Here is a 16,122-nt window from a genome sequence, read left to right on the forward strand (position 1 = left end):
AGAATTGGGTGTACTGATAGTTCAGATTTCTGGAGCAAAATCTTGCATTGGAGAAAATAGTGTCATGTTAGAGAGCTGACAATGGAGAGGCCAAAGGTCTCTGGACCAGAGATATCAAGGGCAGAAAGGTTTGTAAGATGATTTACAAATTAAAGAGTAAAGGGTAGAAACAATTTTTTTTTTCTTGGGAGAGAAAGAACAAAATAGAGACTGCAATGAGTGGTTCAGTAGAGGGGTGATAACAGAAATTCCATATGTACCAAGTACTGATCAGAGTTGTAGGCAGAAAAAAGATTGTAGAGAAAGAGAAATTAAAATGAGCTTGTAAATATTGAGACATCATAAGTCCTGAACTATTAAACAAATCCCCTACACACTGATTCTCGTATTCTGCCAAGAATGAAATACATAGGGCAAACCACCCATTGAGAGAGTGATGTTATGAAATATGGGAGTGTGAGAGTGTCATTTTCCAGTGGGTACAAGTAACATTTTCACATTGTGCCAGATGTTGATGACATATGACAAGATAATTCCTAAGGATAGTTTGAACTTTAAAGAGGCAAACAGAATACCCTGAAGAGAAAGTGGATAAGCAAGATAGAAGATTCTGTAGGGAGTCACAGAGGAAGCATTTAGAAGAGACGTCTCTTCCTCAGTAAGAGAGAGGAATGGAAGGTTGTTGAGAAATGATTTGATATTTCTGGGAGAGGTAGTAGAGCTGTCAGTTAATAGTTTAGAGTAGTAATTTAGGAATTAATTATTGATTATCTAGGGATAATTTGAAATCAAGACAACTTTTGTGTAGACAGAAGGTGAGGATGCAAAGGAGGCATTTGCTTTGATTCTGGTTTGGCCCCAGGGACATACTGTAATAGCAAGTAATAGCAAATCCTAGATCAATGGATTAAGAATTCTGCTCTTTGAATTAAAAGGCTATTGAGCTCAGTTCTATTGTTAGCAATCAGAAGTTTATGATTTTTATTGATTCTCTTTCTAGAGATAAAAGGTTATACTCAAGTTACTTTGTTCTTTGGAGTTTAGTACATGGAAAATGCGACGAAAAGGTGACGCTAAGGCCCCAAATAAAATTGCCTCCCAAATGTCACCTACATTATCTAAAAGGACAATAATAATCATTAAAAACTCATCTAGTTTGATAGCAAGTTGTTAGCAAAATGATTTTCTATCAGAAGAGACGTGTTGAATTTCCATCTAAGTGTCCAAGGCATATAAAAAAAGACAAGAGCACCACTGACATTCCACAGTATAATGTCAGGCTTTGTCGTAATTAGTTTAGATTAAAAAACTGAAAGCAGATGAAGTGAAACAACAAGAAATGGAATCATTAGTAGATGTTGTGCAGTAATCCACCACTTGACAAATATATAAACCCAAAATTCCCTTCACTCAGGCTACCTGCTAAATCCACCTAACCCATGCATCCTGCCCTGACCAACCAACAAACTACCCCCAACACCCCACTGAGTGCAATACAAATGAACTACTAGAAAATGAGAACACGAAGAGATGCCCAAAGCTACCCCACACTCCGATCCTCATCCTTACCCTCACAAATAATGAAAAAGAGTAAATAATATCTTTAAATATTATTTAAATAATGAAGAGAGCAAGTGGGATTAAAAGAAGAAAATACTAGAGGGGAAGAACTGAATGTGGCACCTGATTGCTGAAAATATCATCAGGCTCCTGCAACACCACCTCCCTGAACCATTCGAACAGATAAATGCAAAAAATTCCTAAATTTAACACCAATGTACATTAATAAAGCATAACATCTCTTTATATTGTTGTATAAATAATACAAAAGACCATTCAAAACTGGATTCTAGGCAATAATAGGGTTCATAGGTGAGCCAGTAATGTGAAGAACACGACTCCTTTGTTGTTACTTGAAGTAGAACTTGATCACTGGAGTGCTGAATACAAACACTGCAACTGTATAAATATAAGATAAATAAAAAAGACATCTTCATCCTGAGAAAGCACCAATTGCAATGAAGTTGTCAATTGCTGCAATTACTTCAGAAGGTGAATGGAATAAGGAGTGCATGGATCTGAGACTTGCTGAAGCCCAGCTGCACATGATTTTTAAGCTTCTGGTTTCATTTACCTTCCTGTGCTGTGTTGTAAATGAACTGAGACTATTGAAAAATAGGATCCATAAACCATTAAAACTGATATTTTAAACACAATGTGCCTCCTTCAGAATTAGATTGCAGGTCCAAAAACTTCAAAAATGTAGTTATAAGCGGCCATGAACAAGCAACATCTGCATGGCTAGTGTACACCTGATGAGCCTGCATGATCTAGGGAAGAAAGATTAAGAGATTCAGGAACAATTTTGGTCATATTTGGGCAAGAATATAAATTTAATTGTCCTTCTGTGCTCAATCGTTAAGCCCCACAATTCTTAAGCTGTATCCTAGTCTTCCTAATTGACCAGTTTAACTTTCATGTTAGCAACTTCTTTTCAGAGCACATTTATCTTTAAGTTGTGCCAGAATATGGTGGGCTGCTCCATTTTAATAGCCTTAAGCTCAGTGGGTATATCTATAGCAGCATTTCTCAACCTTTAAGTATTTGCGACCTGAGTTTTCACAACAGTTTTAATCATGACCCCCTAACGTTTTTTTGAAACCCTAATAAAATTTATTCCTATATTTTTTGCTACCAATACACCACTACAAGTTTAAAATTTTCCTACGAATAGCGAAATATGGCAACATATGGCAACATTAACGCCCGCTTTATTGTTACTTCCCCAACAGTTTGAGAACCGCTGATCTATAGTATCATTGTAATATTCAGTATGGTAGTGTGTTCGAGAAGATGACTTCATCAAGTACAAGTAGGCTTACATGCTGTCACTGGATTCCGAAAGAGGATGCTGCAACTTCTTTGATAATTTAAAAGCCAAGAAATGATATCTCTGGCTGGAAGAAGTCACCTGTTTCTAATGACGGTAAGTATCCCTATACAGTTTTGCAGATAAATATTAAAAGTATGACAGGACACAAAGCTGAATAATGGGCTGTATTGGTGCAAGGGGACTAAGCTCAAGCTCTAGCCAGCCTTTATGGTGAAGTGTCATGTGACTCCAGACTTTTATAATAATAAGCTTTGAAAGGATCTCCCGTGAATGCTATACAAAATTATTTATTTATTGCAAAATTATCAATATATCATCAATGTATACCACAACAAAACGGCTTAATATGTCAATATAAATGTCATTAACAAATGATTTAAACATCCATCATCCAACCTGCTATATCCTAACTACAGGGTCACGGGGGTCTGCTGGAGCCAATCCCAGCGCGAAAGAAAGGAAACAAACCCCGGGCAGGGCGCCAGCCCACCGCAGGGCAAACACACACACCAAGTACACACTAGGGACAATTTAGAATCGCCAATACACCGAACCTGCATGTCTTTGGACTGTGGGAGGAAACCGGAGCACCCGGAGGAAACCCATGCAGACACGGGGAGAACATGCAAACTCCACGCAAAGAGGACCCGGGAAGTGAACCAGGGTCTCCTAACTGTGAGGCAGCAGAGCTACCACTGCGCCACTGTGCCACCCCAATGATTTAAACACAGTTGGGGAATTACCTAATTTACAGTGTCCATTTGGGGTGTTAAATGTTGTTTTTAGTTTGTGTCCTGTTTTACATGAGAATAAAATTATACACATATCTTTAATTAAGCTTTGTAAAAATAGTTGACTATTTGACCTGATTGGACAAGAATTGAAGATAGTTGTTTTTGATGGTTATTTTATTAAGTCTTTGATAATCAATACATGGTTGTAAAGAACCATCTTTTTTTTCTGAGCAAAGAAAAATGCAGCAGCCTCCACTGGACTAATGGTCAGTCTGATAAATCCATTCAAAAGGTTTTCTTTCATAACTTTAGATTCAGGTCAAGATAGTGTGTAGATTGTTTCTTAGGCATTAAAGGTACACCATGCATATATTGTTCTATTTATTGAAAACAACTTTTTCAAAACAAAATTTTCATACTAATTGTGTATGATTTCCATGGAAAAATACTATAACAAGGGAAATGTTTAGTTTCTTACAAAAATTTAAAAACAAAAACTTCCAGCTCTGTCTGCTGTTTTTGGTCATTGCCTCCATCACCGACATATCTAACATAGCTGGTCTCAATACCATCTTGTAGACCTTCCCTTTCACTCTTGTTGGTACCCATCTGTCACAAATCACTCCTGACACTGTTCTCCACTCACTCCACTCTGGTTGCACTCTCTTCTTCACCTCTCTTCCACACTCCCTGTTACTCTGTATTGTTGATTCCAAGTATTTAAACTCATCCACTTTCACCAACTTCAATACCTGCATTCTCTGACCTCCCTCTCATTCACACACGTGTATTCTGTCTTGTTCCTACTGATCTTCATTCCTCTCCTCTCTAGAACATATCTCCACCTCTTCAGGGTCTCCTTGACCTGTTCCCTACTCTTGCTACAGATCACAATGTCATCCGCAAACATCATAGTACTTGCGGATTCCTGTCTAATCTTGTCTGTCAACCTGTCCGTCACCATTGCATAATAAATAAGAAATGCTCAGAGACGATCCCTGATGTAATCCCACATCTACTTTGAATGCATCCGTCACTCCTACCACAGACCTCACCACTTTCACACTTCCCAAGTACATATCCTGTACCACTCTTACATACTTCTCTGCCACTTCAAACTTCCTCATACAGTACCACAACTCTCTCTCTAAGTCCACAAAGACACAATCCAGCTCCTTCTGGCCTTCTCTATACCTCTCCATTAACATGCTCTTATCAAACATCGCATCTGTAGAACTCTTTCCCGGCATGAAACCATACTGCTGCTCACTAATCATCACCTCCCTTCTTAACCTAGCTTACTACTCTTTCCCATAATTTCATACTGTGGCTCATCAATATTATTCCCCTGTAGTTACTACAGTTTTGCACATTTCCCTTATTGTTAAAAACCAGTACAAGTACACTCCTCAGGCACTCTCCTCTCACTTTCCAAGATTGCATTATATAACTCTCCTAAACACCTCCATGCTTCAACAGGTATGTCATCTGGACCAACAGCCTTTTGATTCTTCACCCTCTTCATAGCTGTTCTTACTTCCTCCTTGCTAATCTGTTGCACTTCCTGATTCATTATCTTCTCATCATCCAATCTTCTCTCTCTTTCTCATTTTCTTCCTTTATCATCCTTTTAAAGTACTCTTTCCATCAGCTCAACACACTCTCCTTGCTTGTGAGCATGTTTCTATCATTATCTTTGTCTATCCAATCAGTACAGGTCTTTATCTCTCTCATTAGTGTTCAACCTCTCGTACAACTCATCATATGCCTTTTCTTTAGCCTTCGCCACCTCTCTCTTCACCCTACACCTTATCTCCTTGTACTACTGTCTACTTTCTGCATCTCTCTGACTATCCCACTTCTTCTTCGAAAACCTCTTCCTATGTATACTCTCCACTGTTCCACCTCTAGGTATCCTTGTCCTCCTTCTGTCCAGATGTCACACTAAGCACCCTTCTAGCTGTCTCCCTCACCACTTCTGCTGTAGTTACTCAGCTATTTGGTAACTCTTCACTGCCACCCAGTGTCTCTCTACCTCCTCCATAAACTCAACCTTACAGTTTTCCTTTTTCAGTTTCCGCCATTTGATCCTTGGCACTGTCCTCACTCTCCTCCTCTTCTTGATTTCCAATATCATCCTACAGACCACTATCCTCTGCTGCCTAACTACGCTTTCCCCTGCCACCACTTTGCAGTCTCCAATCTCCTTCAGACTGCCCCTCCTAAATAGGGTAGAATCTACCTGTGTGCATTTTCCTCACTCTTCTTAAAATACATATTCACCACAGGAATACCCATCCTATTTGCAAAATCCACTATCATCTGACCTTATGCATTCCTCTTCTTGACACCATACCTATCCATCTCCTCCTCATTTCCTCTGTTCCCTTCACTAACATGTCCAATCACGACTCTCTCTGCCTTGGGTACACTGTCCATCACTTCATCCAACTCAGTCCAGAAATCTTTTTTCCAGTCCATTGCACACCCAACCTGCAGGGCATATGCACTAACAACATTTATCATCACATCTTCAATTTCCAGATTCATAGTCATTACTCTGTCTGACACTCTTTTCACCTCCAAAACAATCTTGGCATACTGTTCCTTCAGCATAACCCCTTCCCCATTTCTCCTCACATTCACACCATGGTACAACAATACACCTCCTACAATACACCTGGCCATACTCCCCTTCCATTTAGTCTCTTGCACGCACAACATATCAACCTTCATTCTTTCTATCATATCAGCTAACTCTCTCCCACTACCAGTCATACTGACAACATTCAAAGTTCCTACCCTCACTTCCACTCTCTTTACCTTCCTCTTCTCCATCTGCCTCTGAACACACCTTCCTCCTCTTTGTCTTCTTTGACCAACAGTAGCCCAGTTTCCAACAGCACCCTGTTGGCTAATAATACTGGTTGCGGCTGTTGCTAATCCGGGCCTCAGCCGATCTGGTATGTAAATCTGTATGTCAGGAATGGCATCCAATGTAAACAGCTAGTGTGTAGAATTAAAATGGGTGTGATAACCAGCCTCCCAATATGTACACCATCATTTGAATGAAACATAATGTTTTGTTTTATGGGTATTTTTGGATTGTTTATTCCCTACAAAAGGCCTGACAAAGTTTTCTGCTGACTATAAAATCTGTGAAAGCAGATACCTAAATTGATTGTTTATTTTAGTTGAAAAGAAAATTAAACTAATTGGTTATGAATTTAATTAGTCCAACATCCATTTCACTTTTTTAAGACCCCAAATTAATTGTAAGGCTTCTTTATCTTACTTTAAAAGCTTAGAAAATATTTCTGTCTTTTTAGAGCTAACATAACAATTTTCTCATAGATCAGTTCAAAGAATTCAGAGGTCTGTGGGCTTTCTTTAGTAAATAAGCACAATCTTGTTGCAGTTGCTTGAGTTCTGAATAAACCCAAATTAATTTGAGTAATGTAATTTTACTAATTTGAGTTTATGTTTTGCCACTGTTAAAGTTAGAGGCAGAGAGGGAAAAGGGACCAGGAAATGAGAGAGAAAAATACTGTCAAACAGGTTATGGTTAAAAAAAAAGAAAAGCAACGAGCACCAAAATGCCAACATGTTAAACAAAAAACAAAGGTTGATAATCACGAAAAGTCCTCACTTCCTGAAATGTTTTTTTTTTTTACTATATACAATTTTTGATTTTTGTTTTGGCTGTATAATATGAACTTCATGAGTCATGCTTCAAAAAACCAGCAATCAAGGAAACAAAATAAAGCTACAAAGTGTAAGAAATTAGTAAACAAAATAGTACAGTGACATCAATAAACTAATGATAAGAAATGCATATTTTTAAGGTAAAAATGAGTAGCAAGTACCAATTGTGAAAGTGTTTTTATTAAAATTCACTATTCACTATCTATATATATAATTCACTAAGCCGCCGACAAGTAGCCACCCATGGAAAGCACGCCGGAAGGGGCGTGGATTCACTAAGCCTCCGACAAGTAAGACACCCATGACGCACGCAGGAAGAAGCCACACCCACCAACTCTAAGACCATTGGATACGACAACAACTCGCAGAGCCACGTCCACCAACTCGGACGCGATGACTCAGAAAAAATGCCATCATTTATGTTCGTCTGTGCTACAGTACACATGCACCTCTGAGCCATGTTGACTTTTAGGTTACGACGCACGACCGCGTGCACCATAGCAAACTGTTTTACACGCTACATACAGCAATTCGCATCCGCGACAAACATGCGTCTTCTTAGATGGTCCTGCAGGAACACGGACGACGTTTCCCAGCCCACCAACACTCCTTTTTCCCCGGCCCGCGTCTACCCTCGCTCTCTAGGCATTCACACTGCCTGCTCATGTGCCCGGATGCAAAAACTCACCGACCACCCAATTAGTCCCTTTCGTCTGTGCTAGGAGTCCACATGCACCTCTGAGCCACGTTGACTTTTCATTATTCTTTTCGGTTACGACACCCGACCGCGTCCACCATTGAAAACCATGGGAAAGGAACAACGAAGCCCCACCCAGAAACTCTACCCCTCCTCCCACGTGATCGGGAACGCACCTCAGAGCACTGCCCGCCAACTCGAACAGCTCATCAAACACATACTCGCTTTGGTCTGTGCTGCTGTCCAAATCCAGCTGTGAGCCACATTGACTGTTCTTTTGCCCTCCATGGCTACCGCTTCAAATGTATTTCATGGAAACAACACTTCTTTCAATGTTATAGAAATTCCTGCATCAGGTAACTGTTTGTTTCTATCAATAGCTGCAACTACTTTGCCCGCCCCAACTCCTCATCTGAGTCGGTTTCGTCTGTGTTCAGCAGTGTTTCCCAATCTCGGTCCTGGTGAACCCGTGTGGCTGCAGGGTTTTGTTCCAACCAGATTCCTAATCATTAATGCCGGTGGAACTCATCCGGAATAAATCAGTTTTTCAAACGCAGCCGTGTAGCAGATTAGCTGGATGTAATAATCCGAGATGAATGCGCGCCCCCGCGCTGAGTGAAAAGCCAATGTATATTGAGTCTAGAAAACATGATCAGCAAGTCTTTGATAGGCTGCAACAAAATGATGAAAGAACGGGTGCATTTTTTTCACACAAGCTGTGTGGGTGGGTGGGTGTTAGTTAGTTAATTAGTTACTCGAAGGATTTCAAGATTTAATATGCACAAGCGGTAACACTGCAAAAGCAGCCCAAACCAGAAAAGACGGCTGGCAAAAAGTGGCCGACAAATTAAACGCGTGTGCATTGTACTTACTGAAAGCAGCATTACGGATTTTACAAATGTTTTTTTCCCTCTGCTTAAAAAACATTAAAAAAGCAACGTGATTATGCGGCGTATACTACACCGCAGGTTGGTATGCAGCGTGTAAAACAGTATATTTGCCGCGGACAATTTGCCTTTTACTTTAACACGAAGACAGTCACGGACAGTTGTATGTTGCTCTCTCCAGAGTTCCATCTTTTCATTCACTTACTGGTATGCCTGCAGGAACACGTGCAGTAAACGAGCGAGAGAGAACGAGCGACACACACACACACACATACAGGCACGCGCTTGAGAGAGAGAGCGCTGGACACATAAGAATAATAACACATTACATTGATATACTGGTGTTTTCAGTATTCAAAGCGCTATCCACACAGGGAGAAACCGGGAAACGAACACAAAATCTTCCACAGTCTCCGTACTGCAAAGCAGCAACACTACCACTGCGCTACAAGGCAGAGAAGGCAGTTAAAGAATGCACCAGGCTCGATTTTGTTTTCACTTCTGTTTGGGCAACTGTGTCGTTCAGGAAGTGTTCACCCATCAATACATAATTATGCGGCGTATGCTACGCCGCGGGTTGGCTAGTTAGGTATCTTTATATAGTAGTTATGGCTTTGGTGTTTTATATATGAGGGTGAGTCAAAAATTATCCGCTCTCCAGCTGTAGAATTTATTTTCTATTAACTTTCAGAAAAGACAAATACATCATTTTTCAACATAATCTCCCTGCTTTTCAATACACTTTGTGGATCTGTCAACAATCTTTCGTATTCCTTCATTAAAAATGTTTTAGGCTGAACTGCGAGCCACAAATACACCACAGCAGAGCAATGGCTGATTTGTAAATGATTTGCCACATCATCTACTGTCACTCGTCTATTCAACAGAATCATTTCACGTGCACGCTCAATGTTGTCATCAATTGTGGACATGGATGGGCAACCAGCTCCTTTACATGGGTGACACTTTTGTGACCTACCTTGAACTCCTCTATCCATTCATACACACTTTTTTGCGACAAAACACTTTCTCCATACCGTGCACAAAGTCTTTGATAAATATCGGCACCAGGCACACCATCTGACCTCAAAAAAACAAATTACTGCATGTTGCTCTTCTTTCGTGCAAATCACAAGATGGGCAGCCATCGTTTCTTGAACTGCAGTTACAAATTTTCTGACGTAACACATCTTCACAGCAGTGATTGGGGAGACAGGGACCCTATATGGAAAGCACCAAGAAGACAGTGCTGCCAACAGAAGTTTTCATTTAACTGGAGTGCTGATAATTTTTGACTCACCCTCGTATTTTTATTTGGTGTATCTGATAAAATGGTAAAAAGAAAAAAATTTATATCAGTAATAGCAGTTTCATTGGTATTTATAATATTAACGGTTCTATTCAATAAGGGAGCGCACAAAAAGGCGAGCTTCAAAAGGGCGACCTCAATTGGGCACGGCGAATAAAGGCACACGTAAATAAAGGCGAGCTTCAAAAGGGCGACCTCAATTGGGCGCAGCGAATAAAGGCAAACACAACTATATGCAATGCCACGTAGATATTTTATTATTATCTAAATTATCTATGAACGCCTTTATTCGCCGCGCTCAATTGAGGTCACCCTTTTGAAGCTCGCCTTTTTGTGCGTGCCCTTATTGAAGGATACCATTATGATCAGTCCAATGGTGACCTGCTGCAGTTACAGTGGGTACCTTCCTGTTCTTTAACAACTACAGGCTATGCATTTCTGCCCATGCACCTCCTCTCCACTTTCTTTTTGTATGACATTATTAATATTGTGCAAATAATATTAATTCTTTTTCAATAATTCATTTTTTTATTGTTGCTGTTATTTTGATAATGCCATTTCATCTACATTTAGATTATTTTTTCTTGGACATCATTATTTCCTGTACTTGTTGTTATGGGTACTACCATTTTATGTTTCTAGCTTTCAGATGCATGATCGTTTTATGTGTCTGGTTGCTATGATGCTATATGGTTGCTAGACATGATACACATTCCAAATGACCTATGACATCATGGATTAAAGACATCTGTGTGCATTAAACCGTGTCCGAACTTTGTGGAAAATTTAAAGAAATGACTTTGGAAGATATCTTTATTTTTGAGCACTCTTTTTGTTAGAATTTTCTAATCATGAATCTAGTTTTGTTTACAACTTTGAATTTAATGAACTCCTTAAAGGTCAACTCACTAACTTTTGACCATGTGTTAACATAGCTTATCTACAGTTGATTTTCAAATGTTTCAGCCACTGAATATATTAATCTGGCCTGTTTAGACTTTATGAAAGTTTCTAGTAGTTATGACAGGCATCAGCTCTAGAATGGTGTCTAGGCAATGACATAACAAAAAAAAAAACTTTGCTTGGCAAAATCAATTCTCTCTCTTAAATTAAAAATAAAAAACAGATGTTGTCAGCAGTCAGCAACTCATGTGTGAATCCTCATGACAACAAGCATCTTCAAAAAAATTACTGCCAACTTTTGATATCCCTATAGTCTCATGCTCCTCTTTATCTTGACATGGATTCCTTGAAACTCCTTCTAAATTTCTTGGAACTCCAGCTCACGTCCTCTTCTCTTTTTATATGTTGTCCACCTTGTGATGATTTCGTTGCTATTTAATTTGTCCAAGTTCTGCTGAGATATTGCCATGTGTAACAAACTATTTCTTCAGTAACTTTATTTACACCTTTATGCAAAATCAGTAAGCTGCGGCTTTATATTTAAAAAATTTTTGTAATAAAAATCCCTGGAAATTATTAATCTTTTCAGATATTTGTGCACAGATCAACTGTGCTTTCAATAATAAATGTATATGTTAACAATTTTATTGATTATACTGCAGTTTACAAAGGTCCAAATTTTGTGTGTATATACTGAAGTACATCACATCACTCACCTCAAGCTTTATCACTATGTTTCCAAGAAAGTCATCCTGTCCCTTGTTTTTTTTGGCATCTTTGAAGATTCTGTGAATAGAGCAAATAACATATTGTTCTTAGAACTCTTTAAAGTATACCATATTTAACATAGGTGTTTATTTTCTTTTAACAAGAGAAGTATTCAGTGCAGGAACTGAGAAAAACGTTTGCTTAACTGCCGGCCCTGCTTGCAATTAAGGCATCGAATAGACACACAAAGGTATAACTGCCTTCTTATCAAGACATGTAAAACACTCACTGCTATAGAAAGGCAGACAACATAATTAAATACATCAGCCATCTTGCACTGGCCACTTTTTTCACTCCACCCATCTGGTAAACAGTACAGGGCCATTGAAACTCGCACCATTGTATTTACGTGGAGTGTCTATCATAAGAACAAATTATAAGATCAACGGTGTAAATGATTGCAAATCCATATTGCAACAGAGTGAGTGTTAGGAGATGGTCAGGAATCCCAGAGGGTGATTCCTTGTCCAGACAGGAAGCCACAATAAAAGAAAGCAGAAGGACATGCTCTCTGAGCAGATGGGATCAAGTATTCTTACCCAGCAGGGAGGAAAATATTTTGGGAGGACAAGGAGAGACATAAGTATCCATTTTATGTGTCCACTGATACGCTAGAGGGCAGCGTCCCTGGGATTCACATTCCCTTCAGATTCCCACAACGCATCTTGGGAATTTGAGTTCCAGAACACAGCGCTGTTAGGTTTGGTGGGTGCCACCAGGGGGTGCTGCAGGAGATATAGTCCTTACTTTGTGGGATTCCTGTCTCACCTGTCTCCTCCTGTCTGGGGAAGTTCTTTCTTCAGATATGACTACCAGGGTGTGCACAGCTTCTCAAACATCGCATGTATATATATATATATATATATAAATATATATATATATATATATATATACAGCACTGTGCAAAAGTTTTAGGCAGGTGTGAAAAAATGCTGTAAACAAAGAATGCTTTCAGAAATATAAATAATGATTGTTTATTGTTATCAATTTACAAAATGATGCAAAGTGAGTGAACAAAAGAAAAATCTAAATCAAATCAATATTTGGTGTTACTATATTTTGCCTTGAAACCAGCATCAAGTCTTATAGGTACACTTGCACAAAGTCAGGGATTTTGTAGGATTATAGTCAGGTGTATGATCAATCAATTATACCAAACAGGTGCTAATGATCATCAATGTCACACGTAGGTTGAAACACAGTCATTAACTGAAACAGAAACAGCTGTGTGGGAGGCTTAAAACTGGGTGAGGAACAGCCAAACTCTACTACCATGGTGAGGTTGTGGAAGACAGTTTCATGTCATGGCAAGATTGAGCACAGCAACAAGACACAAGGTAGTTCTACTGCATCAGCAAGGTCTCTCCCAGACAAAGATTTCAAAGCAGACTGGGGTTTCAAGATGTGCTCTTCAAGCTCTTTTGAAGAAGCACAAAGAAACGGGCAACGTTGAGGATCATAGATGCAGTGGTCGGCCAAGGAAACTTAAAGCAGCAGATGAAAGACACATCAAGTTTATCACCCTTCGAAATCGGAAGATGTCCAGCAGTGCCATCAGCTCAGAACTGGCAGAAACCAGTGGGACCCAGGTACACCCATCTACTGTCCGGAGAAGTCTGGCCAGAAGTGGTCTTCATGGAAGAGTTGCGGCCAAAAAGCCATACCTCCGATGTGGAAACAAGGCCAAGCGACTCAAGTATGCACGAAAACATAGGAACTGGGGTGCAGAAAAATGGCAGCAGGTGCTCTGGACTGATGAGTCAAAATTTGAAATATTTGGCTGTAGCAGAAGGCAGTTTGTTCGTCAAAGGGCTGGAGAGCGGTACAATAATGAGTGTCTGCAGGCAACAGTGAAGCATGGTGGAGGTTCCTTGAACGTTTGGGGCTGCATTTCTGCAAATGGAGTTGGAGATTTGGTCAGGATTAATGGTGTTCTCAATGCTGAGAAATACAGGCAGATACTTATCCATCATGCAATACCATCAGGGAGGCGTATGATTGGCCCCAAATTTATTCTGCAGCAGGACAACGACCCCAAACATACAGCCAAAGTCATTAAGAACTATCTTCAGCGTAAAGAAGAACAAGAAGTCCTGGAAGTGATGGTATGGCTCCCACAGAGCCCTGATCTCATCATCATCGAGTGTGTCTGGGATTACATGAAGAGACAGAAGGATGTGAGGAAGCCTACATCCACAGAAGATCTGTGGTTAGTTCTCCAAGATGTTTGGAACAACCTACCAGCCGAGTTCCTTCAAAAACTGTGTGCAAGTGTACCTAGAAGAATTGATGCTGGTTTGAAGGCAAAGGGTGGTCACACCAAATACTGATTTGATTTAGATTTCTCTTTTGTTCATTCACTGCATTTTGTTGATTGATGAAAATAAATGATTAACACTTCCATTTTTAAAAGCATTCTTTGTTTACAGCATTTTTTCACACCTGCCTAAAACTTTTGCACAGTACTGTATATATGCTGTATATATATATATATATATATATATATATATATACACACACAGTATATTAAGTATTAAGGACCCAGGAGTACTTCTGGTGCCAGCGCACTCTTGCGGCACCCAGTGACTCCAGCAGGCCTGCTCTGCTGGACAACATTTCCCTGCATGCCCTGCTGGCTTTCCACTGGGCACTGATACCTGGTGCTGCTGCCATCTAATGTGCTGGGGGAATAAAAAATCCCCATCAATATCTTTTGTTTTCAATGGGTTGTCCGTCCATCCTTTCTGATCCTTGCTTCCGAGTCTGCTCGTTCTTTCCTCTCCTGCCAGGATGCTTATCTGCCTATTAGGAGTTCTCATCCAGGTAAGGAACAATCCCCTCTACTGGCCGGGATGCACGTCCAGCCCATGTGGCATCTACAATATATACTATACATTGTCACAGGCGGCTGGGGGTGGAACCTAGCCAGGATGCCCGGAAGGACCGGAGGAGGGATTACGCCTCCTCCAGATTGAGAGGGAGCAACCACCCGGGTGGCTTTGGGGACCACGAGAACTGAGCTTGGAAGCTCAACCCTATAGGGACCCATGGTCACCGCCAGGGGGCGCCCCGATGCCTGAGGAGCCCTGGCCCTCAGCAGTTCCGCCACACCCGGAAGTGCTGGGTGGAAGAAGACCAGGGACACCCAGAGTGCTTCCGGGTGCGCAGCTGGTACTTCCGCCACACTGGGGAGTGCCAGCAGAAGCTAATCGGGAGGCACCTGGAGCACGTCCGGCTGGGGATAAATCGATGGCTGGAGTCAGGAGTGTAGATGGACAGAGCTCGGAAAGAGAGGAACAGAGGCGATCTGAAGAAGGAAAAGGCATTGTGAGTCCTGGACTTTGGGGGAGTTTTGGGGGATTGTGTGCGCATCTGTATATAGTTGACTTGTAAATAAACGTGTGGTGGTGCTTTTAAACATATCTACCTGTCTGTGTCCGGGCTGTCTTCCACAACATATATAAAATTGAATATATATTTTGCAAGCAAACTACTGCATACTTTTTCATATTTTCATTTTGTATTGTATTTGGTCAACTGTTCTGTGGAGATATGCCAGTACATATTTCATTGTACTATGTACAAATGACAATAAATGTGACTTTATACAAACAGAAAAAAATATATATATAGTAAAAAGTACATAAACCAGTGTTTCCTCTAGGGCCTTTTTGCTGGAAGTGTTGCTTTGCTGATTTCTGAAGCTGCCCAGCTCATGCAGTTGTGCTGCACTTTAGTTTTGCTGTTTGTTTTTCTCTTTGTTGAATAGACAGGTCTAGCAAATATTCCCTCAACCTCAGCACAGACCATCCAAGGCATGCTCCCTATTATGCATGCCAGTTAAGAGCGTAATTACATTATAAAGAAAGCATGCCTTGTCTGGGGACAGAGAGAAGTAAACACCAAATTGTCTTCTTAACTGTGGCAACAGTTGGGAGTACAACACACAGAGAAACCATTGGCATTCTAAAACTGGCAGTGGAAGGATTTAAGGAAGCGTGCCTGGAGGAAGTGACATCAGGGGTGTCATCCCAGAGACCTGCAGTTGTAGTGGGTGGAAGAGGCTGTGTGGTGTGTAAAACAGCAAGAAAAACAGTTTGAGAAAAAAAAAATAGTTGACCTGTATTAGTTTGGGAAGGAAGAGGAGTGAGGACAGCAAATTCAAAAGCGCTTTACAAAAAAAAATTTGCAAACTCAGCACAGAGCTGAAGAGAGGAACAAGAGAT

At 40.4% G+C, this 16,122-nt stretch overlaps 1 protein-coding gene across 3 annotated transcripts in view; it reads right to left on the reverse strand.

Annotated features, from left to right (window-relative positions):
* The window catches only part of unc13d (unc-13 homolog D (C. elegans)), a 407,222-nt gene that overhangs the window by 216,399 nt on the left and 174,701 nt on the right, over window positions 1-16,122 (reverse strand). For all 3 annotated transcript variants that reach the window (XM_051936229.1, XM_051936228.1, XM_051936230.1), the window contains one exon: window positions 11,845-11,914. In XM_051936229.1, the coding sequence (XP_051792189.1) occupies window positions 11,845-11,914 (70 nt within the window). The remainder of the gene's footprint in view (window positions 1-11,844; window positions 11,915-16,122) is intronic.

The sequence above is a fragment of the Erpetoichthys calabaricus genome, chromosome 14, assembly GCF_900747795.2.
Source record: "Erpetoichthys calabaricus chromosome 14, fErpCal1.3, whole genome shotgun sequence".
Lineage (NCBI taxonomy): Eukaryota > Metazoa > Chordata > Cladistia > Polypteriformes > Polypteridae > Erpetoichthys > Erpetoichthys calabaricus.